At 33.2% G+C, this 24,959-nt stretch overlaps 4 protein-coding genes, 1 long non-coding RNA gene and 1 other non-coding gene across 8 annotated transcripts; 2 read left to right on the top strand and 4 right to left on the bottom strand.

The window, feature by feature from the left end:
- Positions 1-351: 351 nt before the first annotated feature.
- Positions 352-3,442, bottom strand: LOC110662921 (uncharacterized protein At2g29880). Of its 3 annotated transcripts, XM_021822091.2 has the most exons (4): positions 3,280-3,436; positions 1,831-2,203; positions 1,328-1,678; positions 352-1,232 (listed from the first exon to the last, which is right to left on the bottom strand). In XM_021822091.2, exons 3-4 carry the CDS (start codon positions 1,667-1,669, stop codon positions 612-614), a joined length of 963 nt encoding a protein of 320 aa, XP_021677783.1. In that variant the 5' UTR covers positions 1,670-1,678; positions 1,831-2,203; positions 3,280-3,436; the 3' UTR covers positions 352-611. The 3 variants fall into 3 exon arrangements, with proteins under 3 accessions (XP_021677783.1, XP_021677781.1, XP_057987090.1); XM_021822089.2 differs by lacking the exon at positions 1,831-2,203 and having other exon boundaries at positions 3,280-3,442; XM_058131107.1 differs by lacking the exon at positions 3,280-3,436 and having other exon boundaries at positions 1,831-3,231.
- On the bottom strand, positions 2,538-2,600 carry LOC131178249 (small nucleolar RNA snoR101). Its single transcript, XR_009147383.1, has one exon. It is a non-coding gene; the product is annotated as a small nucleolar RNA snoR101 (small nucleolar RNA).
- Positions 3,443-4,864: 1,422 nt separating the features above from the next.
- Positions 4,865-6,696, top strand: LOC110662920 (high mobility group B protein 2). Its single transcript, XM_021822088.2, has 8 exons — positions 4,865-5,139; positions 5,228-5,276; positions 5,452-5,559; positions 5,794-5,851; positions 5,955-5,999; positions 6,088-6,168; positions 6,259-6,348; positions 6,434-6,696. The coding sequence occupies exons 2-8, from the start codon at positions 5,236-5,238 to the stop codon at positions 6,449-6,451; spliced, it is 441 nt and encodes a 146-aa protein (XP_021677780.1). The 5' UTR covers positions 4,865-5,139; positions 5,228-5,235; the 3' UTR covers positions 6,452-6,696.
- Positions 6,697-8,711: 2,015 nt separating this feature from the next.
- Positions 8,712-10,814, bottom strand: LOC131170385 (uncharacterized). The gene is made up of 3 exons (XR_009141156.1): positions 10,431-10,814; positions 9,632-9,688; positions 8,712-9,064 (listed from the first exon to the last, which is right to left on the bottom strand). It is a non-coding gene; the product is annotated as an uncharacterized LOC131170385 (long non-coding RNA).
- Positions 10,815-15,304: 4,490 nt separating this feature from the next.
- LOC110662919 (putative 12-oxophytodienoate reductase 11) lies at positions 15,305-17,214 on the bottom strand. The gene is made up of 5 exons (XM_021822087.2): positions 17,053-17,214; positions 16,791-16,931; positions 16,572-16,702; positions 16,226-16,402; positions 15,305-16,003 (listed from the first exon to the last, which is right to left on the bottom strand). The coding sequence occupies exons 1-5, from the start codon at positions 17,151-17,153 to the stop codon at positions 15,411-15,413; spliced, it is 1,143 nt and encodes a 380-aa protein (XP_021677779.2). The 5' UTR covers positions 17,154-17,214; the 3' UTR covers positions 15,305-15,410.
- Positions 17,215-22,069: 4,855 nt separating this feature from the next.
- LOC110669207 (WUSCHEL-related homeobox 8) lies at positions 22,070-23,427 on the top strand. The gene is made up of 3 exons (XM_021830726.2): positions 22,070-22,531; positions 22,666-23,052; positions 23,155-23,427. Exons 1-3 carry the CDS (start codon positions 22,360-22,362, stop codon positions 23,238-23,240), a joined length of 645 nt encoding a protein of 214 aa, XP_021686418.2. The 5' UTR covers positions 22,070-22,359; the 3' UTR covers positions 23,241-23,427.
- The last annotated feature ends 1,532 nt before the right edge of the window (positions 23,428-24,959 follow it).

Below are 24,959 nucleotides of genomic sequence, written 5' to 3'. Positions count from 1 at the left end.
AAAATATTAAAGGAAAGAATTTTATTAATCTATCAATTTAATAAGTTAAAAAATAAAAAAATTTTGAATATTTTAAAAATCTTTTTCTCTTACGTTACTTTAAAAAAAAAAAAAACACTTTCTAAGGGAAAGTAATTATTTGACATTGATGTTTCAAAACCAAAATTGCTTTTCATAGAAAAAGCATAATTTTAAATATTATTTGAAAAATAATTAAAAAAAAATTATTTTATCATTTTAGCCTACTAATAATTAAAACTTATTAAATCATTATTAATGTTCTCTATCTAGAGTAGTTAAAAAATTTTAAAAAATTTATTTTCTTAACAGCAATTCCAACAATAACACACCTAAAAAACAAACAATAACTGATACATAGACATTATAATACATGTAATGAACTTCTGGCACTAAGCATCCAAAAAATTGGTGTTGCAATTATCAATTACCACTGATTATATACAAGCCTGAGTAAGGTTACTTCTCCTCCCCCCAAGCATACCTAAAACACAACCCCAAAAAGAAAAATATATTGAATGTAACTACTTATGCTAAAAATTCTTCAAGCAACACCACAAGCGTGGAGAGTTCTTAACTTGTCCACAAACTTGTCAAGATTCTTCAGGACTATACATCATCTGCAACAAAAACTCCTTGCGCTCCACAGCTGGGCAACCAAAGAATGCCCTTACCCTCCCAGCATTTGCGATGAGGAAAGTATATGCCTTGTACCGCAAATGCCTTTCAACTCCAATCTTCATCAATTCTGCAAATACTTCTTGCTCTGAGTAAACACGGGGGCGTCCTCTTTCTGCAATAATGTTCCCCTCCCTAATTGCATCTGCAACATCTTTAATTGCTTCCCTTATGTTTTTAAACTCTCTCTCAAACATATCAACTTTTGGAGCCATCCGTTTTTTGCCTTTCAGTGATGTTGCAGACTGTGAATGTGCTTGAGAATCTGCCTGAGAATTTGCTTCAACAGGAGTTGCTAGTTGACTTGTACCATCATTAATCTCATTTAAATCTTCCAGATCAAGATGAAGTGCAGTCTCATTTTGCCTGTCAGTACCATCAAAATAGCGGCCACTTCCAGAAATAGCCAATTGGCCTGCTTTCTGCTTTGCATTATTATCACCATTAGATTTTGTCCTCTCTTTAGCGAAAAGTAATACCAACTTATCATAATGGGCAATTTGTGTGGTCATCCACTTTTTTGCTTCAGGTTTTGCCTAAGAATGCAACAAATCCAAATGTTAGTCAGTAGTCATGCAAGCAAACGAACTACAATTTTAAATTTATGATTCTAACATCATAAGAAGCAAACCTTTACAAATGCTTTCCAAGCTTCAGGCTTTCCACTAAACATTTTTGTTTCTGGACTCCATACAAAACCACTCGCACCACTAAAAAGGTCGAAGCACTCCTTAAAATTGTTTTTTAGGCTTTTCAAACGATTCTTCAGGTGATCTTTCTGAAATGGCATGCCAATCTTTTCACGCAATTCTTTCAACATATTATCATATGCTGCTGTTGTGAAAACATTATCAACCCTGTTTCCCAGCCTTTGTTGATGAACAAGTGCATCAATGAAGGCATCATCCATACGTTCTGTCCATTTAAACACATCCCTCTTAGCCACATTAGTCTTCTTTGATTTATTAGCCATTTCCCTTACCTGTGAATTGACATACAAGATAAACAACAAAAGCAGTTAAATCACTGATTTTCACCTTTAGATACATAAAATAACAACTTGATACAGAACTTATAAAGGCTATTAAAGTGTGGTTCAAGAAATAATGTAATGATATAAAAAAAATTACAAACATTTAGACAAGAAAGACTTGTGGTTGAGTCAAAACAACAGTATAAAATTTAGCTATGAAGGTTTCCTGCATCAAAGCAGTTTCATTAGCAGCATAAAATTCTCCTCCCTGGCCCCTGCAGCCCTGCCCTTGCCCTACTGCAAGTATACTCTTTCCCCAATCCACAATTCAAGTAAGGGCAAGATATTGCCACCTATCAGCCACCAACACTGATACGACTACAGTACGCTCTGTCATCCTCTCTAAGCTCCAAAAATCCACGACCAGTAAACACAACCATGGATCCAAACAAGAATAACTTCTTTTTGCACAGAGACATTTTCTCAATGACAAAATATCAGCAGATCAGATCAAGAGAAGCATAACCCCAAACACTGAAAACAAAAAATGACGAGTAAAAGCTTAGGGAAGAAAATGTAGAAAAAGAAACTTTCCTTGAAATTGTGAGTTAGAGATATTCCAGTTCAAGGCAGCTTTTCAGAGAGAGAAAGCGAGAGAGAATAGTAAAGAAAAAGAGTAGTATAGTAAAGTCAGAAGAAGCAGTGGCTGTGTAAATGAGGATGGGTATGAAAACAAAGAATACAGAAGGGATATTCATTGTCTCCTCTTCTGAGTAATTAACAAACCTATTATTTCCAACATTCTCTTACCCATCGAAATGATAAACCAAAAGAAGATGAAAAATAAAGAAATAAGTGCAAAGCCATGAGCATCAGTACATGAGATGTCAACATGTGAACTTACCTGAAGTTCAGAGATCAAGTGTAATCCATCATATGCACTGACTTTGCAACATTAAACATCCAAAAATACAAACTTTATCCTCATTTAACAATGCCCATACATCAGGCTAGATTAAAAAAAAAAAAAAAAAAAAAACAACTTGCGAACTTCAGATAGAAGGAAAATAACGGAGAGACCAATGAATTGTCATTGAACTAAGCACATTTGTTTTGTTTCAACAAGAAGACGAGAATACAGAATACGCGGCGAAGAGAAAATCATAATGAAGAAATAGACAAAATTGTGCCAAACAGTAATCCAAGTTCTACCACAAGAGCAGATTGAACTCTCCATCCCACTAAACTACATAGAACTAATCAGTCAGCAGCTGTTTCTTAACCAAACAGCTGCAATTCAAACAAATACATGAATCCCTGAGAAAGACTTTGGCAAATCCCTTTCATTCATCAAGAAAAAACAGTTCAATGACCTAAATTGTGAAATCAAAAGGAAGAACAGCCAACTTGTTCCAATACATTTACAGACATCACGTAATCTAAGCAGTCCTAATATAAAAAATGGTAAAATCTCGCAGTTTCACACTAATGTTCTACCCAAAAAAAAAAAACCCTAATTGAATGAGACAATTCGCAATATGACGCCTGTAGAATAATCTTTAGCAAAAAAAATAATAATCTAAAGCGAGAAGGAAACATAGGAGACATACCTGGCGAGAAGAGAAAGGACGAATATGAAAGTGAAACTGGCAACGCAGGGGGAAGGAATCGTAGGTTTAGGAAGAAAGGAAAGGGAAGGAAGGGAAAGGAAAGGAAGGCGGTCAAAAGTCCCTGTTTCTGCAACTATCCAAACAGAGGCTGGGCTCTGTGTGTTTCATGCAAGGCCCATGTTTTGGGTTTTATTGAAGTTTAAAAATATTTTTTAAATATTTAAATAAAAGCATTAAAATTTAATTACAGAAATAATAAAATAATTATTTTATTTTATATAATAATATTTAAAGTGATATTTTTTAAAAAATTTCTTGCCTCCATAATTTTAATGTCAATCGAAAACTTTTACTTTGCTTACTAATAATTTTAGAAATTCTAATGTAATATTAAATATTAATTTTTTGAATTTATCTTAATTGTGTTAATAAAAATAAAAAGGAAAACATTGAAAAGGGAAAAAAAAACTATAAAAAATAATCAAATAATTATTTAATTTTATTTAATATTTAAAGTAATATTTTAAAAAATTTATTCGCTCCATAATTTTAATGTCAAATGAAGACTTATTTACTTAATTTACTAAAATTGTAAAAATATCTAATGTAATATTGTTTTAAAAGAATATTAATTGCATTAATAAAAATAAAAAAAGAAAATATTTAAAAGGTAAAAAAGTAAAAAAATTTAAAATTCTGTAAAAGAAAAGAAAATTAAAAAATTTACTTATAAAGTGATATTTTTATTAAATATGTAAATTTTCTCATAAAAATTTAAAATTTTATAAAAAAAAAATAAATATCGTTCATAAAGTAATTGAATTAATTTTGAAAGACAAATGCAAGATTTATGATATTTAAATCATTAAAAAACAAATAATCAAAAAAATATTAAAATACAAAATTCGTCTTTCACTATTCCATTTTATATAATAATTAAAATTTTAATATTAAAAATCAAAAAATAAAAAAAGTAATATATAATTAATATAATTAGCATAATGATATTTCTAATGTCATAATTAATAATTATATGGTAATATTAATTTTAAATCTAAAAAATATATCAATATTAATAGTCAAATTAAAATGTAAAAAAATAAGAAAAAAAATAAATAGAAATAATAAAGAAAAGAAAGGGTCTTATTCTCTTTGCTTTTATCTTTTATTTAATTAATTTAATTGATAAAATATAATCAAAAGGTAAATTAAAGAATTAAAATGTTCTATAAAATTAATTTTTTAAAAAACATTTTAATTTAAAAATATTAATCATAATAAAATATTTTTTAAAATTGTGTTGTATGCAGTTGTTGTCTGGAACAGTTGGTACTAATGATAAGTAATTAGTCACTGTCAACTATGGATTTTTCATATATCCTCAGAATAAATTTGTTTTAATTATTTTAATTATTAATTTAAAGATAATTAAAATTATTAATTAAATTGAATTAAAAATAGTTAAAATGGAGGCCCAAAAAAAAGCCCAGCCCAGAATGGGCTGAGCGTTGACCACGATCCACACAACCTTGCATTATGAAAAAAAATCAAAAGAGAAGCACTGTCTTTGTGAGAGCGAAGAAGCACATAGAAAACACAAATCATCCTACACTTACCAAGCTTAACGCACATACACCCAATCCCTTTCCAGCACACAGATCGATGACGTGGCATGAATTTCCAAATCCCGCCTAAACCCTCAATTTCATTTCGTGCGCAATTGAATTTCAATTTCCCTCATGACTTAATATCTCCGCCCTTGGCCATCTCGACCTCTCCTCACAATTTCCTCTCTGTCTCTCTTTATTTTATTTCTCCTTTTCTCTCTTTTCCAAACCCTAACCCTAATCTACCAAACCGGTATGTTTTGTCTTTTTTTCAACGATTTTACGCCTTTTTCGATCCATTTATGCCTTTTTTTTTCACTGATCTGGTCTTTAATTTGCAGGATTCGCCATGAAAGGAGGTAAATCGAAGTCAGATGCCAAAAACACCAAGTAAGTATTTCTCATCAAACTTCTTTTCTTCCTTGGAAATCTTGCGAATCGTGGCTTTTCATGTGTTAGATCTAACAAATAATATGTGGCTTGAAGCTCTTTACTATTTAGATTATTTTTGTGTATGGGTGCATCTGTGTCTCTAAGTGTGACGTTGTTATTCATACGGCAACAGGCTTTCCGTGAACAAGAAACCTGCAAAGGCAGCAGGTAAGAAATCTGGCAAGGCAGCCAAGGACCCAAACAAGCCAAAGAGGCCTGCTAGTGCTTTCTTCGTTTTCATGTAAGTTGTGTTTTTTTTTTTTTACGCCTTGTTTTCCACTTAAAACACAAATGGAAAAATTGACCGCCTTTGATGATTTATTCAAAAGTCTAAATTGCAAGTATCTTCTTCCTTCTGGTAGGGTGCTAAAGTATCTGCAGAAAGAAATGATTCTTTAAGACAAATATGTTGGAAATTCTTTGCACATGGAACATTTTTAATTGAATTACTGGAGGTGTTAATTGATGCCTGCAGGGAAGAGTTTAGAGAGCAGTACAAAAAAGAACACCCTAAAAACAAATCCGTAGCTGCTGTGAGTATGAGTTGGTCTTTATAGCTTTTGGGATGGATTTAGCAATTCGAGGTTTCGTTTTGATCAGCTGTTTGACTTAATATTTAACTTTTTCAATTTTTAGGTTGGGAAAGCTGGTGGAGATAGATGGAAGTCAATGTCCGAAGCTGTAAGTATTCTATTTTATTGGGCGCCTACTTTTATTTATTTATTTTGTAAAAATAACAATGATTTGATTGTGATTTGTGTAATTACAGGACAAAGCACCATATGTGGCCAAGGCTGAGAAGAGGAAGGTCGAGTATGAGAAGAAATTGAAAGCCTATAACAAAGGACAGGTAATTGTGTTGACCTCTTCTGTGTCAAATTTTAATTGAGCTACAGTGGTTTATGGGTTTCTTTTTTTTTTTTTTTTGTGTAAACTTCAGTCTGAAGGACCCAAGGAAGAAGAGGAGTCTGAGAAGTCCATGTCTGAGGTGAATGACGAGGACGAAAATGAGGAGGATGGCAGTGCAGAGGTTAGTTGCCATATTGATGACCGACTCCTTGATTATTATATGTACATGTATTTCAGTCTGATTGTGCATGGTTCATTTAATGCAGGAAGATGATGATGAGTAGTAATGAGCAAGGGGAATAGCATAGTCATGTAGGCTGTGACTGTTTGAACAACTCATGTTAATGTGGGGATATTTGCTTGTTAATTTTTTGTTGGTTTTGTCTTCTAGGAGAAGGATATCTCTGCTCCCTCTTATTTTATCCTTCTCCTTTCTGGGGGAAAAATGAATAGTGGTAGGAGGGAGATGCTTCTGCGTACTCTGTACCAAAATTAATGATTAAGCTAAATGGTTATCTTTTGTAGAGAATGTGGCCTCTTTGGTATCTGATGATTGTTTAGTTTATGCTTTTTTAAATTAGATGTAGTTTTAATATTTGGATTATTTTGCCTTTGATTGTTGTTCATGTTTTACATGCAATTGGAAGTGTTGAGCTCTTGCTTGTAAAATAGATGGTAATTCCTTGGGTATTGATTTTTGGTTGCTTTGCTTTTAATGTTTCATGTTTTTAGGTTGAATGTTGAAAGTTGTTTGATCGTTTAGAAAGAAACCTGCCCTTATATTATATTTGTGACACAAGTACTGAAATGTCAATATATTACAAAATCATTAAGAGTTGTATTATCCTCCTTTGATTAGTTGATTTATGTTTCTTATTTTGTAGGTAACTTTATGGGCATCATCTTTGAGACCAACTTTGTTTTCTGTTCTTTTTCCAAAATGTCTTGCGTGCTTATCAATATAGTATGTATGGGAAATGTGCATGAAATCTATTGTTATAATCATGGTTGCAGGTAACGGAAACGGGCTATGCAATTTTTTTGGTGCTATGCAAATCATTATATATTAAGCATTTATATATCAAATAAAGATCCAATCATTTATCATATTTAGGCTTTATTAACATTAATTAATTTAGACTTGAAGTAATTATATAAATTGTAAATAATTAATCTTATCATGAAAATAAATGTTTAGGATGTTTTTAATAGTTTTGATTTTTGTTTTTGAGAGCTTTGATATAGATGTAGACGATAAGCTTTAATGTATTATATTTTTACGATGACCATATTTATAACTGGATTCAAAATCAAAAAAAGAATACCCTTTGTGTTGAGCACTTTTGCCCTTTGATGACAATTTAGCACCACTCTAACCCTGCGATTTATGATGTAGATATGTCTCTGGCTATTTTGGAAATGGGGTTTTGCCACCTAACACTCCACTTTTGCCATCACCTTCGTGTAATTGTGAAGTAGCACCTACAAGTCCACCCATTGATCCTCCTCTAACTTCACCGTCACCACTATAATCATCGTAATCATTATCGTTACTTAAACTTGACAATAGAAAATAACGTTCAGATTTAGCATTGTAACTAGCAGCACCACTTTCTTTTACTTGAGTTGGAGCAATATCTTCTTCATCCAAACAATGATTTTTTTGACCATCAAGCGCCCTTTCTTTTAACCATGGATTTAATGGGTCATCTTCTTAAAAAATGTAATCCAAGTTAACTGGATTGTAATTTCTTTCCAACTCTTGCCAGCTTTTTATTGTTGTATTCCTCATTTTTAATCTAATATTATCGTGAACAAAAATAAGTGCATGTAACTTTTTATACCTTAGACTGATTTTTGACTTTGTATGTATAAAGGAAAAAGTGCTCATATTTCTTGCATAATTTGATGTTGAAGTTGTTTGAATTAACACTTTAATTGCAATTTTTATAAGTTCCGGAGCACTTTCACCATAAGTAATTCACCATTCAACTGCATTATATACATAGTTCAATAAATAAACAAAATACTTTAATGTTGACTCAAAGTCAAAATTAATATAACATTGTTTAAAAATTATAGATGTTATTAGTTTTACTTGGATCAATTATTTTAATGGCTCTTTGTGCCAAAGCTGTACCAAAGCTCCCTAATTTATCTTCAACCATTAGTGCCTAGTATAATAGATGGTAGATACACTCAATAATTTTAATATTAATAATCATGATAAAATCAAATGGACTATACTCTATTTCTAATTCTAACTAATTTTGAAAGCTAAATTCGCTTAGCTATGCACTTACTTGGTTCAATGCACAAGCTTGATTCATTAAATTGCTCTCTCACATTTGATAGCCTTCTTTAGTCCCGATATGATTTCCTCATCATTTTCAATATTGTGTATCATATAGATATTGAGGATTAAGAAAGTATCCTATAAAATCAAATATATTGTCATGACCCAACCTATGGGCCGGATCGGCACTAGGACCTGGGTCAGCTTAAAGCCCCCGAGGCCTGTAGTAAGTCTAACTATTCCTCAAATCCATAACCAGGCTCACAATTTAGACCCAATATACATATAAGATAATTTAAATTAAACTGTTATAATTTCATTTCGGGCCAACTTAGTCCAGAAATTTTCAGAAAATTAAAATCAGGGGAGCCCAGCTCAACCCTGTTACCTCATTTACAAACTGTTTAAATACCGTACAAATCTTCATTTATAAATCTCAAAAATTTAAATTAACACAATTTCTAACAAGGTCCACACTATTACTAACACTTGCGGAGTTCTAGATTTTAAATTTAGAAAAGATAGTAAAACAATTAAATAATCGACGTTAAACTTGCGAGGAAGAAAACAGGTTGCTCTGTAAAATAACTCCTCTTGTGGCCTGGAAAAAAATATTAAACAGGAGTGAGCGTTCGACTCAGAGAGTAAAATATCAATTTTAACCATAATCTCTATAACTATCTAAAGTTAATGCACCCTGTAGAGTGAAATACAACATCAAGAACAATTGCACATCATAACATAAAAAAGGTAATTTGGAATACTCACACACCCCGTAATATCAATCATAATATATGGGAGCTGATCCCCTATACAGCTCTCTTAAATCCAACCTGGTGCCAGCGAAGAACTCAAGCCGGACTTTCGCTTAATAAACCAAATTGGGGTCCCAGCGAAGAACTCAAGCCGTGACTACCCCCGAAGGATCGGGTCCCAGCGAAGATCTCAAGCCGTGTCTACCCGTCCTATCCATAGTCCACACCACATCACACGCACGCTCAATGCTCCAAATTACCACAACAACATCCATGGCACTTTAACAGTTGTGAATGCAACATAAAACGTGCCTAGAGTTTAACTACGTAGATACATACATATAAGTGATGCATGGGCATGCGTAAACATATAATAATATCGAAATTACAATTAAAATTAATATTTTACTCACAGTACACTGATGACTATTGTGCCTGCTGGATGCAAAAAAATAGCTGACCTCGATCACCTAATAATTAAATAATAAATTTATTAGTACTAAGTTAAGACAAAACTCTAAAAAGGCAATAGACAGCCTAATTCATGCCGGAAATCTGGCAGAGTTTCCCTTATACCTGGGACCTACCAACCTGCAAAAAGGCTCAAATAACACTTCTAAATTCTCAATTTCCACAACCACATCTCATCAATATCACATGGCCCCTCTTGGGCCTTCCAAATCAGACAATACTCAAAATCTTAAAAATTACGTTTTAGTCCCTATAATTGACATTTTTCAAAAATCCACTCAAACAAGCTCTAAAAATTCTAAAATTTTGCCCTGCGGTCCTTAATAATATTATAAGGCTATTGCAAAATGAATTATAATTTTCTAATTTCCCATGAATATTTTATTCAAGAATTTTACTCGATTCTATAAGTTTCCAACATCTAACATATTCTTAATTCAACCTAATTAAATATTCACATATTTAAACCTCCATCCTCAAGCTTCAACCAATTATATAAAATTTAATTATCTTAATTTCAAATAATCTTATATGCCTATATGCTAAAAATCTAACTAAATTCCATCTATATTTTTCAAAAATATTCTACAATCACTCAAAAATTCAACAAACACCATAGAATATCTCCAAATAATTTTACTTTTATCATATATTTTTCTTAGAATTTTTCTCCAATTTTTCCTGTTTAAGAAACACTGTATTTATGCTCCACAGACAGAGAAATAATAAAAATTGTCTTACCCGAAGTTTATCTGTGTCTCAAAAATTCCAAAAATTTATGAGGAAGCCTCTGGAAGTTGAATCACCTCCATAGCCTATCAGAGCCACCGCCGGAACCACCACGCACGGTGGCCGGCCGCCGGTCGCAGGCAAAATTTGCCGGATCTGATCATACCACCATGTTCCTCTCCTATTCCTCAGTCCATATGTGATCTCGGATCGTCGATCCAATTGTCCGATCGTCCTAGATCTGACGAAAAAGCTTGAAAAACCCGAAACTTCTCTCCTCCATATCTCGCTCATCCGACCTTCATTTGCTGCAAAATTGGTATCAAAAGAAAGCTCTCGGAACAAGCTTTCCGACGCCACCTGAATCGCCTCGATCGGACGTCGGATGAAGCCGAAATCGCGCCGGAAAGCCGCTGCCCACTGTGCGCAGATTTTCTCTCTCTCCTCCCTTTCTGGTGGCTCTTGCCGTCACCGGAAGGTCGCCGGTCGGGTGGGGAGTCGCTTGGGAGGTCGCTGGCCGGTCATCGGAAAAAGAAAGAAGAAGAAGAGAGGGAAGGAGAGGAGAGAAGAGAGATTGGGGGGGGGGGGGGGTGGTTTTCCTCCTCCCGATTTTGAACTCTTTTTTTTTTTTTAATTATTATAAAAAGCTGGCTGTGACAGTGGAATTCCACTGTCACACGCCAAAAGTCCCATCTTCATTTTTTTTTTCTCTCTGGTTGTTACATATACATTTTAGTTATTAAAATGATTTAAATTTTTTTTATATAGTGAATATACCTAATTAAGGCATCAACTTACCAACTGTATGTAAATCATGATGTTGAATATTTCAACGATGATCAATGATTTTCCAATACTGTATATAGCTTTTGGCATTAGCTTTGATTGTTAACTTTGCTCTTTCAATTGCCTCAAATTTAATAATTTCAGAACTTTAAGTAAAGGCTCTTGAATTTTTATTATTTCTTAGGCTTTCTCCCAAAATTTTCTTTCCTCGTTACCCAAGCTAAGAACAATGTTCCTTGCTTCATCAGGAGCTTCACTGGTAGTCTGACCAAACCTACTTGCTATTCATTGCTCTGATTCAAACTTATTTCTCAACCTCGTCCTACATCGGATAATAGACTCCAAAGCAATGAAATTTGTGACAAATTGTGTAATGCCGAGTCGAACAATATCTCTATTGTTTATAAATTTCTTCATATAATTTACCACCCAATTATGATTGTAAATGAATTGAGTGACAACTTTGGCTTGCTCAATAACTTTCTTGAAGCTTTTTCTCTTTTCAAAATCTGCTAAAATTAGGTCAATCCAAGGAGCTACACAAGCTATTCAATACAAGTTAGGAAAATTTTCCATTAATTTCTTTCCACCAGCTTTGAGAACAGCCTCATTATCTGTCACCACTTGAATAACCTTCTCTGGGCTGATTTCTTCAACTACTTCTTTCATAATTTTGAAATAATGAACTGCATCTTTACGTTCCACATTTCATATATCAATAGACTTGTGGAACACTATGCCACGATTTGAATACGCAACAAAATTAATTATGCTCATTCGAGTTAGTCCGCTCCAATTATCACACATGATGATAAACTCTCCTTTCTTTCCATATCCCCTCAAATGAAGCAATAAATTTTTTCATTTCATTGTATTCATTTTTCAGAAATATCTCGAGAATCTCATAAACACTTGGGGGTGATATATTTGTCCCAACTTCAGCAGCTGTTTTTAAAAGTGACCAAGTCCAAGGTGACTCTGCAATATTAAAAGGCAATCTATTATGGACTATAAAATTTCTAAAAGCTTTAAGCAAATTTTCCTTTTGTATCTTTAGCCATTTAGTATTTAATTTTGACTTCTTCGATTGAGCTCTACTCTTCTCTAACTCAATTTCAGCGATAACCAATCGTTCAGCTGGTGTTGATGTATGTCTTGTGGCTTCTCTACCCCTTTCACAAACAGTGGCTGACCGACCAAATCCTTGGGGTTGGCGACTACTACCACCACCTTCATAACGGCCACCAGCTCTCCTTCGAAATTCTTCTTCATCAAATTGTCTCATACTTTCTCGTCTTACCATTTCTAATTCTATATCCTCCTTATCATCATCATCATCATCCACCTGGTTCATATTCATTATTTCTTCTTCGAATTCTCTTTCTCTGTTTTTTCTTTATCCCTTTTAGCAACTTCAAAATCCTTCAACATAGCATGCATGTGTTTCTTTACTTCTGATGACACTTTCTTACAACTAGCAACTTGATTTGGTATATTAGCCAAATGTAACTTCAATCTAGTTATTCCTCCTGTTATTATTTTCACAAAAATTACAAATCATTTCTCCTTTTTTACTTATCGGAGTAGTAAACTTTCATCCAATGTCATCACTTGGTTTACCAGTACCGCTATTTTCTTGAGGCATTTTCAGTGTTGAGAAAATTATATCAACAACTAAATTTAAACAAGCATTAAATTTAAATTTAAACCTTAAAGTTTAAACTTACAATTAAATTTATGAAAAGTAATGTAAACTTTTATAATATTTACTCTTATACTTAGTTTTAGCAAATAGCAAATATCAAGAAAATTAAAATTTTATATGATGTTATTTTGTAATTAACAATTATTTTAATAAAATTAATTCTAAAAATTTTTTCAAGAAGTAACAAACAACAATTCTAAACATATTTTTTAGAAAAATATTTCAACATTAAAACAAATACACATAAACCTATAGATCGAGCAAACTAATGCTTCAAACTATAAATTTAACAATAAATCTAACATCAAAAACAATTTTAGAAAAATTAAATAAGTAACTAAAACTAAATTTAAATAAGTATTTAATTTAAATTTAAACTTTAAAGTTTTATCTTACAATTAAATTTATGAAAAGTAATGTAAACTTTTCCAACATTTACACTTATACTTAGTTTTAGCAAATAGGAAATATCTAAAAAATTAAAATTGTATTTGATGTTATTTTGTAATTAAAATTTATTTTAATAAAATTAATTCTAAAAATGTTTCAAGAAGCAATAAACAACAATTATATACTTGTTTTTTAGAAAAATAAATCAACATTAGAAAAAATGCACATAAACTATAAGTTTAATAATAAATCTAACATTAACAACAATTTTCAAAAATAAAAATGCAAAAAAAAAGAAAAAAATCAGTAAATAATTGACATAAATATCAAAAAAATAAAGAACACTCATATTTTTAAGATGTTGTAACTTGCAAGGTTGTAGAACTTGTAGTAGAATAGAGAATAGAGAATGTTAATGCCTTTTGTTTGCAAGAACAAATTTAGAACACTCAATAAGGGGCTGCTCACTACTGTCTTTTGTTTTCAATTAAGAGAAAATGAGTTATGAAGATGGAGACTAGAGAATGGAGCATTATTTGACAGTAAAAAAGTGAGTTTAGACTGAATTATTACTCTGAATTATTCTATGTTATTTTGGACTGAAATTAAGTGGTTTTTGGTGGGGCCGAGCAGATTTCTGTTCAAATCAAAAAATCGAACCGAACCGAATCAATTTGGTTCAATCTATTTGGTTTTAAAATTTAATCGATTCAGTTCGATTTTATATTATAAAAATTTTAGTTATTTAGGTTCGGTATGATTTTCAAGAGAAAAAAATTAGTTAAACCGAACCGAATAGTAATTTTATATATTCAAATCAAACCAAATCAAACTAAATCGATTTTGAATTGATTTATTTTTATGGGGAATTTATGAATTATATTTAATTTTATATATATAAATTTTTTAATTTCATTGATTAATAGTTATTAGGTTCAAACCAAAGTCAAAATTAGATCAAATAACTTGAAAATCAAATCTAAATTAAAAAATAATAAAAAATCAAAACCGATCGGTTTGAACCGAACCTAACCAAAATAGAGCGGTTCGATTAGATTCGGTTTTTCATCCATTTCAGTTCGGTTCGGTTTCTAGAATATGTAATTCAATTTTCATAATTTAATTCAATTCGATTCGATCTGAACCGAATGCTCACCCCTGGTTTTTGGATTGTTTTGGAGTGATAAAATCATGTGATTTCTGCCTCCGACCAGCCCACAAATTATACCATATTGGTAACGGCTGTTACCGTTATTTAAAGGCTGTTACCGTTATTTAATAATGGTAATGGCTATTATTCTACAAATCAAAATAGGTCTATAAATAACAGTCTAACGAGTAACGACCTCTTTTAAAACCCATAAATAATGTAATAGCTGTTATTTGATTCTATGGTTATAATATGCTCTGGGATAGTATTATCTGGATTATTTTGACTCTGTTTTTATATTTGTTTGGATTGATCGTCTTGAACGTGTATGCGAACTTATTTTTGGAGTAAAAATGGATAGGATGCTAGAGTTTTTTTATTTATTATTATTTTTTTAAATTAGATGGAAGAAAAAGAAACGATGGGATTTGAGTTTTATTTCGCGATCTTTTTCATAGCTTTCGAAACAAGATGTCACCTTTATTTGGTAGTCTTCCAAATATGATAGCAGCCGCTTACCTTAAAAATTAAAATCAAATTGGTGAATTCGTAATTAGCTATTCTCTAATACCGGCGGCGGCAATGTTTTAGAAATTTTAATGTCATTTTTACGCGACAAGCAACCGTTTTCTCTTTGTGGGAACCGATGTGATCATCTTTACGTCTGCAAGAAATCTTTGTTTGATAATGCTAATTTATTAAAGAGTAATTAATCATGGAATGGAGGAATGTTGTGTCATTGCTTCAGCTCCATCCAATCCCAAGCCAATGGTTGTTTTTTCTGAGTAGTTTATGTAGCTTTCAGCTGCTAGAATTCTGGTGGATGTTGCAATTTGATGCCTTGATGATGTAGACTGGTGATGGAATTGCCAAATTCTTCGATACATTCAAATGGCAAAGCCCTACACATCGTCAAATCTCATAAAATGCAATTGTTGTTAATGTAATGTGGAAGACTAGCCTACTTACTACCGTCGAGGAATGGGTAGTCTGTATAGCCAACAACAGGGTCAAATGTATAAAAAGTGCTTCTATCATACTTGTTAAGCGCAGCATTGAGCTCGTATCTCCTTGGTAGATCAGGGTTAGCCAGAAACCAGCGTCCAAGTGCAACTAAATCAGCACCTCCACTAGCAATCACTTCATTACCATTGTCTCTAGTGTATCCTCCAGCAACAATAAAAGTACCCTTGAAAGCCTTTCTCATAGGCAGAAGACTATGTCCTGTCGGCTGCGCCTCAAACTGAGTGATCATCCGAGGTTCTATCACATGACAGTAGAGAATTCCAAATTTGTTGAGGGACTCAACCACGTACAAGCCAAGAGCTTCAGGGTTGGAATCTGCACAGTCGTTATAATCCGCAAATGGTGAGAGTCTAATGCCAACTCTATAAGCTCCAATCTCATCAGCTACTGCTTTAACTACTTCAAATAGAAATCGACAACGATTTTCTAAGCTCCCTCCATATGTGTCTGTCCTATCATTTACCTTATCTTTCAAGAATTGATCAATTAGGTACCCGTTGGCTCCATGAATCTCCACTCCATCGAAACCTGTAACTTGAAATTCATTTGTCAGAAATCATATTTGCTAATAGCCAATGCCTGCGGAAGAGACAGCTTCTAACTTCGCAGTTCTAACAGGAGTGTTTTGATTTCTGATGTAGATACATAGCCGTTTTTCTCTATGCTTTGTGGCTTACTGGCTTTGTGCTGTGTATGTCCTAAATTGGTGCACCAGTCATAACAGTCTTATACTAAAAAGTTAAGCATTACCTGCTTCTATAGCATTTCTTGCAGCAATTCTATAGTCCTCGACAATCTGAGGGATCTCCTCAGTCAAGAGCCGACGAGGAGGAGGAAATGCAGCTGGAGTAGTGCCATCAATGTGAAATTTAGATTTTATTGGCTTGTCAGTACTAGAGATGGGAGGATGACCATTTGGCTGAAAGCCTGTGGAATTGGAAGCATGCAATACAGTTGAAATTTTTCTGCCAACTATTAATCAAACACATTTAACAAGATCATAAACATTCAAATCATAACCATAGGTACATAGTTAAAATGAAATTCTGTTGTTTTCTAATCCATTGAATAAAGGAAAATGGGCCATCTTCCTTACAGTAATCAGAAGCCCTTCCAGCATGCCAGAGCTGACAAAAAAATATGCCTCCTTTCTGATGAACACCATGCACAACGGGTTTCCAAGCTTCCACATGTTCTCTTGTCCAAATTCCGGGAATGTTTGGGCCACTGGGATTAACATATGTACAAGAGAAAGGCAATTAGTCTATAGACGAGATGATTCTGCAGGTGATCAAAGATGAGAATTTTATTTTACCCTATAGCAGTTTCTGAAACTGCTGATGCTTCTCCAATCAAGAAACCACCCTTCGTTGTTCTTTGAGAGTAATACAAGATGGCATGTGGTTGAGCTGTGAAGTTGTAAGATCTCATCCTTGTCAAGGGAGCCAAAACTATCCTGCAAAAGGGATTAAAATAAAGAGTTATAATAATCAACAACAAAATCAAAACTTGCCAAGAAATGATTACTCTGACGATATTTAAAACTGATATCAGAAGCAAAGGTCAGGTCACTGTGCCTATGAGAGAGATCAAACTTTCCCATCTTGTAAGGAGTTAACAGGAGCATTGGTGATTCCTCCATTTCCATGGTCTTGGAGCTTTCTTCTTCCGCAGCCATGGTGATAATGTATCCCACGCAAGTCAACAAGGTCAAAGAGTAAAGCTCCTCTTGATCCAGCCATTTATTCTAATTTCTAAATTGTATTATTCAAAAATTCCAGAAAAAAATTAATAATTAACTTATGTGGTTTTCTTACCATCATGTGGAGCTTTAACAACCAATAGCGTAACATCTTTCAATCTTTTAATTTCTTCTTTTATGACCTTAATCAAATAAAAACAAAACAAACCAATCAAACCATTTCAACAATACATGAAAAAGACATAGGGTTTGTATCATTTCCACGCTTATGTGTAACAACCCAAAAATTTAAAAAAAATAATAATTAATTAATTAATTAATTAAAAATTAAATTAAACATTTAAAATTTAAAATTTTTCCAGGAATGAATTTGGACAACATGTCTATCCAGGTTCATTCCCAGAAATTCAAAAAAAAAAAAAAAAAACCCAGCAGCCCCCCTTTAAACTCTCTCCCGTCACTCTCCCTCCCCCTCCCTTTTTCTTCCGATCGGCAAGCCTCCAGCCACCATGGCCGACCGGCGGCGTCCCCACCACAGGCAATGCGGTGAGTTGCCACTAATCGGAGAATCTGCAGACTCAAATGGAGGAGTTTTCCCCATCAAAGCGTGCACAGTAGGCAGCAACTTTCTGATGCGATTCCGGCTTCATCCAAAGTTCAATCGAGGTGATTCAGGTGGCGTTGGAAAGCTTGTTCCGAGAGCTTTCTTTTGATACTAATTTTGCAGCAAATGGAGGTCGGATGAGTGAGGTATGGAGGAGAGAAGTTTCGAGTTTTTCAAGCTTTTGGGTCAGATCTAGGACGATCCGACCGTTGGATTAACGATCCGAGACCACCTATGGACTGAGGGAGAGGATAGAAACATGATGGTATGATCAGATCCGATAAATGTCGCCAGCGACCGACGATCGGCCACCGTAGGGCGGTAGCTCCGGTGAGCTTTGGAGATGATTCAACTTCCAGAGGCTTCCTCATAAATTTTTAAAATTTTTGAGACACAGATAAGCTTCGGGTAATACTATTTTCATTATTTCTGTCTGTGGAGCATAAATGCAGTGTTTCTTAAACAGGAAAAATTGGAGAAAAATTCTAAGAAAAATATATGATGAAAGTAAAATTATTTGGAGATATTCTATGGTGTTTGTTGAAATTTTGAGTGATTGTAGAATATTTTTGAAAAATATAGATGGATTTTAGTTAGATTTTTAGCATATGGACATATAAGATTATTTGAAATTATCATATTTAAATTTTATATGATTGGTTGAAGCTTGAGGATAGAGATTTAAATATGTGAATATTGAATTGGGTTGAATTAAGAATATGTTAGCTGTTAGAAACTTATAGAATTGAGTAATATTCTTCAATAAAATTTTCATGGGTGATTAGAAAATTACAATTACTTTTGTGATAACTTTATAACTTTATTAAGGACCGCGGAACGAAATTTTAGAGTTTTTAGAGCTTGTTTGAGTGGATTCTTACAAAATATCAATTATAGGGACTAAAACGTAATTTTTAAGATTTTGAGTATTGCTTGGTTTGGAGGGGCCATATAATGATGATGAGATATGGGTTGAGTTTAGAAGTGCTATTTGAACCATTTTGGGCAGGTTGGGTAGATTCCAGGTATAGGGGAAACTCTGTCGGATTTGCAGCATGAATTAAGCTGTCTGTTGTCTCTTTAGAGTTTTATTTTGACTTAGTACTAATAAATTTATAATATAATTATTTAGGTGATGGATGTCAGCTATTTTCCTCCATCCAGCAGCCATAATAGTCCTCGGTGTACTGTGAGTAAAATATTAATTTTAATTATAATTTCGATATTATTATATGTTCAAGCATGTCCATGCATCACTTATAAATATGTATATATGTAGTTAAATATTAGGCACATTTTATATTGCATTCATAATTGTTGAAGTGCCATGAATGTTGTTTGTGGTAATTTGGAGTAGTGTGTGCATTGGCGTGCGTGTGGTATGTTATTGGATATGGATAGGACGGGTAGACACGGTTTGAGAGACACTGGCTGAAACCCCGCATTTGATTTATTAAACGAAAGTCCGGCTTGAGAGACACTCGCTCGCAAAGGTTGGATTAAGAGGGCTGTATAAGGGATAAGCTCCCATATATGTACTATTTGAACAGTGTTGGGTGTGTGAGTGCTCCAAATTGCTTTTTTAAGGTTATGATGTGATTTGTATGAAAATTTTGATGATGTTGCATTCCACTCCTTAGGATGCATTAGCTTTATATAGTTAAAGAAATTGTGATTAAAATTGGTATTTTATTCTTTAAGTCGAAAGCTCACTCCTGCTCACCTTATTTTTCCAGGCTACAGGAGGAGACCTTTTTCAGAATAACCTGCTTCTTTTCTCGCAGGTTATCAATAATGACTTAATTGTATTATTATTCTCTAAATTTGTAAGCAGTAGTATAGACCATATTAAGAATTGTGTTAATTTAAATTCTTAAGGTTAATAAATAAAGATTTGTATAGTACTTAAACAGTTTATAAATGATGTAATCGGGTTGAGCTGTGCTCTCTTAATTTGAGTTTCTGATAATTATTATGTTAAGTTGGCCCGAAATAAAATTATAATATTTTAATTTAAATTATTTTTATATGCATGTTGGGCCTAAATTATGGGCCTGATTATAGATTTGAGAACAATAAGTCTTACTACGGGTATCGGGGGCTTTATATCGGCCCAGATCTTAGTGTCCGTCTGACTCATAGGTTGGATCGTGACATTATGTTTTAGCTTCGTTATGCGCATGTGCAATTAGTCCATTGCTTAATGGGCTCTACATTCTTCAAAACTTCAACATTGATACATTAGCTTAGCTCCCTTGAATAAGTAGAGCTTTTTTTCTTTCAGGGGAAAAAAAAATTTCTGATTGGTGGTGCAGAAAATTTTTCTTAAAGGGAATTTTTTTTATTAACTATAAAATACTAAAAAATATTTATAGCAATCACAAGTAGGCTATAAGAAGTTGAAAAATTGTAGTAGCATGACTTTATGCAGAAAAGAACAGAGAAAGTGCAAGACCAAATCATGAAAGGGGGCCTTGGAAGATCTTGTACTAGTGTTACAGGGTTCTGCAAGATCTTGTTCAGGCCCACCTTGCATTCCAAAATCTCAACTCATGTTGAAGTAGAAGCTTGGCGTGCGTTGCAAACAAAAGACATGATTTTTTTTGCACCAAATTCCCCATGTCCATGCCTTGATTCAAGTTTTCTTTCCTTCTCCATCTTCGTCTCTCATTGCGTCTCATCAATTCATGTCACTAAGGTAAGAAAACTTATGTACTCTTTTTGACTTTGAAAGAGATGAATTAACAAAAACAATGATAAATTAGAGTAAATTTAAATTCTAAAGAAAAATATAAGAGTTATAATTATTTTATTTTTTACTTTCTCTAAATTTATTTTTTCTTTACATTCTCTCAAATATAAAGAGTATATATTATATATTTTTACCTTTCTATTAACTTATCTGTTTTGAATTTTTTTTATTAAATCCTATTTACCTTTTTTTTTTTATCTTTTTTCTCTTTACCTTTTCTTATTATTTCATTAATTATCGTTCTCTTACCCTATCCAAACACAGCCTAGATGGCATTGAGTGGGGGTGATCACTGGACTGGACTAGTTTAGATTGTAACTGCCGGTTTTGATTATTAGAATTGAGGGTTTGAGATTAGATTGTAAGTTCCTAAATTTTTGTTTAATTTTAATTTTAATTTATCTTATTTGAGTCAATTCAACGTTTAAAATATTTAAATTTATTTTTATAATATTGATTTAAATCAGAGTGAATCAGTTTAATTAATCTAATTTTAGTTGAATTATGAAGTCTAAGTATAAAATCATATTGGCTTAGTGTGGATTAAAACTCGCACAATTATACTTAATTTATATCTTATTTAAAATAATTTTTTTAAATTAAAAAAATTGAATTCTTTTTATAAGTAAAAAAATTAAATTCTTTCATTTGAAAATAAAAATCAATAAAAAATTAATTAAACTAAATTTTTATAAAATTTTAGTTTCAAACTGATAAATTTTTAAAATTATAAAATCTTGAATTTTAGGGTAAGAGTTTTATAAATGTTATTTAATTTAATGTTGTTTTATTCATTAGAGAGAAAATAAAAAAAAAGGGAAAAAGGAGGAAATGAATTTGAAGTCTCAATAGGTCAAAAAACCTATACAGCAAACAGTGCTTGAAAGTTCTACTGAAAAGTGAAAAGGAGTTGCGTTTGCCCCCACCCTTATCTTGCGGCCGCCATTGACGATGACACCTTGAACAGATTTCCCTTTTCCTCCCAAAAAGCCGAGGAGGAATGTCAAGTTTTATTTTTAAATTAGGGTTTTTAATATTTAATCAGAATACAATATTAATAGATTAAGTTAATATTATGGGATAAATCACTTTTAATAGGAATTTTATCTTCTCATAATTATCAAATATTTGATCTTATATTCTTCATAGCTCATATCAATCTCATTAATGCTGTTGCTTCAAGGATACAAAATTCTTTCAACGCGTATTGATTATGAAAATTTTATCAATTTTTTTTATTAATTTATAATATAATTAATGAAAATTTTAATATTTAGAGAGGTTATGATTGATCCAAAATAGGAAAAATTGAAATTCATTTATAAATAATAATTTCAATGTTAATTTCCAAATATAAAATTAAAAGAGCATCATTAAGACATAAAATTCAAATCAAATTCTAATAATTTTTTTAATAATCTTACCTTAAATGAAATAAAAATAAATTATTTTTTAAAATTTTATTGAATAATTTTCGAATATGCGCGACAGTCAGAAATGGGAAATTCCATTTAACTCCATCTTCTTCAACTCTACTCACACTCAGTTTCTAGTCTTCACCAGTAGACCGCGCGCGAAACCCGCTCAATCAAAGCTAAGATGCGCTCCCACCAAAGCTCTGAAGCTAAAGTGCGCTTTTTCTTGATATATACTCTGTATATTTTTTAATCCAGTGTCTGTTTCTTTGGGTTGCTTCCTTTCTACTAGTTTGTGTTTTCAAGTCACTGGCTTGTCATGTCTCTGTTGAGTGTCTAGAAATATTTTTAGGTGAAGAGAAAAGAGAGAGAAAGAGAAAGAAAACATCAAGAAAGCCAAGAGAAGTGGAGATGGGGGAGGAAGAGCAGTATCAGAATGGGGTATTGAGTGATGGGTTAGGGGTGAAAGTGATGACCGATGAGCAAATGGAGATGCTGAGGAAACAGATCTCTGTTTATGCTACCATCTGCGAGAGTCTTGTTCAGATGCACAAGGCCATATCTGCTCAACAAGATTCTACTGGTTTCTCCTCTCTCTCCCTCTCTCTCTCTCTCTCTTGTCTGTGAATTGATTGAATCAATGAGATCATAGGAAAAATCTTTACTTTTCTTTGGATTCTTTTATGAGACTTTTGCGTGTGTTAATGGGAATTCCAGGTATGCGGTTGGCCAATCCTTACAATGATCCATTTTCATCATATGCTTTCCACAAGATTCCTTCCAGGCAGAGGTGGGCTCCCAAACCAGCGCAGCTTGAAATCCTGGAGAGTATGTTTGAGCAAAGCAGTACAACTCCAGACAGGCAGAGAATCAGAGAGATTACCATTCAACTTGCTGAGCATGGCCCAATTTCTGAAACAAATGTCTATAATTGGTTCCAGAACAGGAGAGCTCGTTCAAAAAGAAAGCAAGCAGCTCTGCCACCAATACCAAACCATCATGACTCAGCTAAAGACAAAAAGACCAAATCTGATGAAACCCAAGTGGATGAAAATTTAGCACTCATGCTCAATCACATGTACTTCCAGAGTCCTGATATAGGAGGTAAGTACTTACTTAAAATCTCCAATTTGCTTTCTTGGATTTATCAGATATCTGAATGATAACCCAATGTCCTCATAGTGGCCTTTGTGTTTGTATGTGCAGGGATTGACCAGTTGATTGGCCAAACTGAAGTCCCAATGAGCTATAGTTCTTATTTGCAGGTGGAGCAACATGATTTGAGTGGATGATGATTGATAAAGGTGGTAGGGAAAATAGATATATGACCAAAGATTGACATATACTAAAAGAATTTCATAAATAGAAGAGACATATTTATTATGTTGGTAGGCATCTCAGGCCTAGGATCTATTGATTGTGGCATGTAAGATCCTTCATCTTGATAATCTAATTCTAATTAAACTCTATTGCTTAGAAGGTTTCTTTTAGTTCATTATGAGTTTTAGTAAATATTAACTCAGACTGCTTCATGCTTTGCTTGACTAATACCAATCATTCTGGTTCTGGAGCATCTCCTCCATCTGGATGATTTTTTTTTTCAGTTTAATAATTTACAACTTCAGTCTATTAGAAACTATATTACATGGAGACCTATAATGGAAATGAAATGCTGCAATTTTCCTTGTAATTCTCCACATCCAACCCCCATTCAAGTCTATGTATACAGCCATCATCCAACATTCTCTATTGCCAAAAAACAGAGGAAATATAAAATCTTTACTCTATATTTTAGGCTGTTGAGTGTGTGTGTGTGTATATATATATATATCTGCAATTGGATAAAGGCCTCATTACGTTACATTTTCTCATTGTCTCTGCAATTTCAATTGTGTAATTTCAAATTGGGCATGCTCAGGTAAGAGAAATATAATAAAAATTTTACCCTTGAATTTACAGTTAAGGAACTTGCATTTTAGGTTACATACATCTGTTGTGGCAAAGAATGCAGCAACTTACAGGAGTAATAAGGTCCCTCTTCATTGTCCAATGTACGAGTACAAAGGCCATCAATCACCACAAACAGAACTTGTATGCGCTACTCATACGAGTACTAAGGCCACACTTGAGGACCTCTGGTGATAATTCCTGATATTGGGAAGCTTCATTAAAGCTGTATGATAAAACCAAGGAAAAGCCTTATTTCCACTGCAATCCCTTCCCCCTTCCACCACCAGTGCTCTATCATTAATTATCTATGAATAGAAAGGGTTGTGCCTTGTGCTTGCTGTTTAATCTTGATTATTGAAAATCTAGCAAGTTTCATCAAGATCACGAGAAAATATTAATTTCCCTCAAGCCCTCCATTTGTTAATACCATGTTCTTTGAAATTGGCAACTCTGCCACCATGTCAAAGAATCAATCTTGATAGCCATTCCGTTTCCGCCTCTTCCAGCTCCTTTTGCGGTGGCTATTTCGCAGGACAAGCAGGCCGGACAACCTTCTATACAGCTTTATCTACATGGGCCTCTTCTTGATCTAAGCTAGGATTTAATCTTTGCTATGTAAGCCAATTTGCTCCTGGTTGATTTGAGACTTCGTTGACAATTCAAACATGCTCATATGGTTATTTTTTTATCCAACCCAGATCAAGAAACTATTTAAAATGCAACAAGTTTTGAAAAATTCCTAACAGTTTACTTAATTGATGAGATATGAAATTGAATTGCAGCTAAAAGGAGAAATGGAAAGAGAGGGAAGATCAAGATTGCGACATTTTGAGTTAATTTGTGCGCAAGTCAAGATTATTAATTTGGAGGCAGAGGAGTGAAGCGAGGAAGGTCAGATTTTGAAGCGAGGTGCTAGTGCCCTGCACTTTTTGCTCACAGTCCGTCCTCTAAAATCCAACGTGGGGAGAGAATCCATAGGAATCAAATATGAATGAGGCATTGAGGATGGGATGGGTTGGGAGGGGCATGAGTGGCAGTGACGGTGGCGGTTGGGCTATGTA

The sequence above is a fragment of the Hevea brasiliensis genome, chromosome 2, assembly GCF_030052815.1.
Source record: "Hevea brasiliensis isolate MT/VB/25A 57/8 chromosome 2, ASM3005281v1, whole genome shotgun sequence".
In the NCBI taxonomy this organism is placed as follows: domain Eukaryota; kingdom Viridiplantae; phylum Streptophyta; class Magnoliopsida; order Malpighiales; family Euphorbiaceae; genus Hevea; species Hevea brasiliensis.
This window is presented reverse-complemented; position numbering and strand designations above follow the sequence as displayed.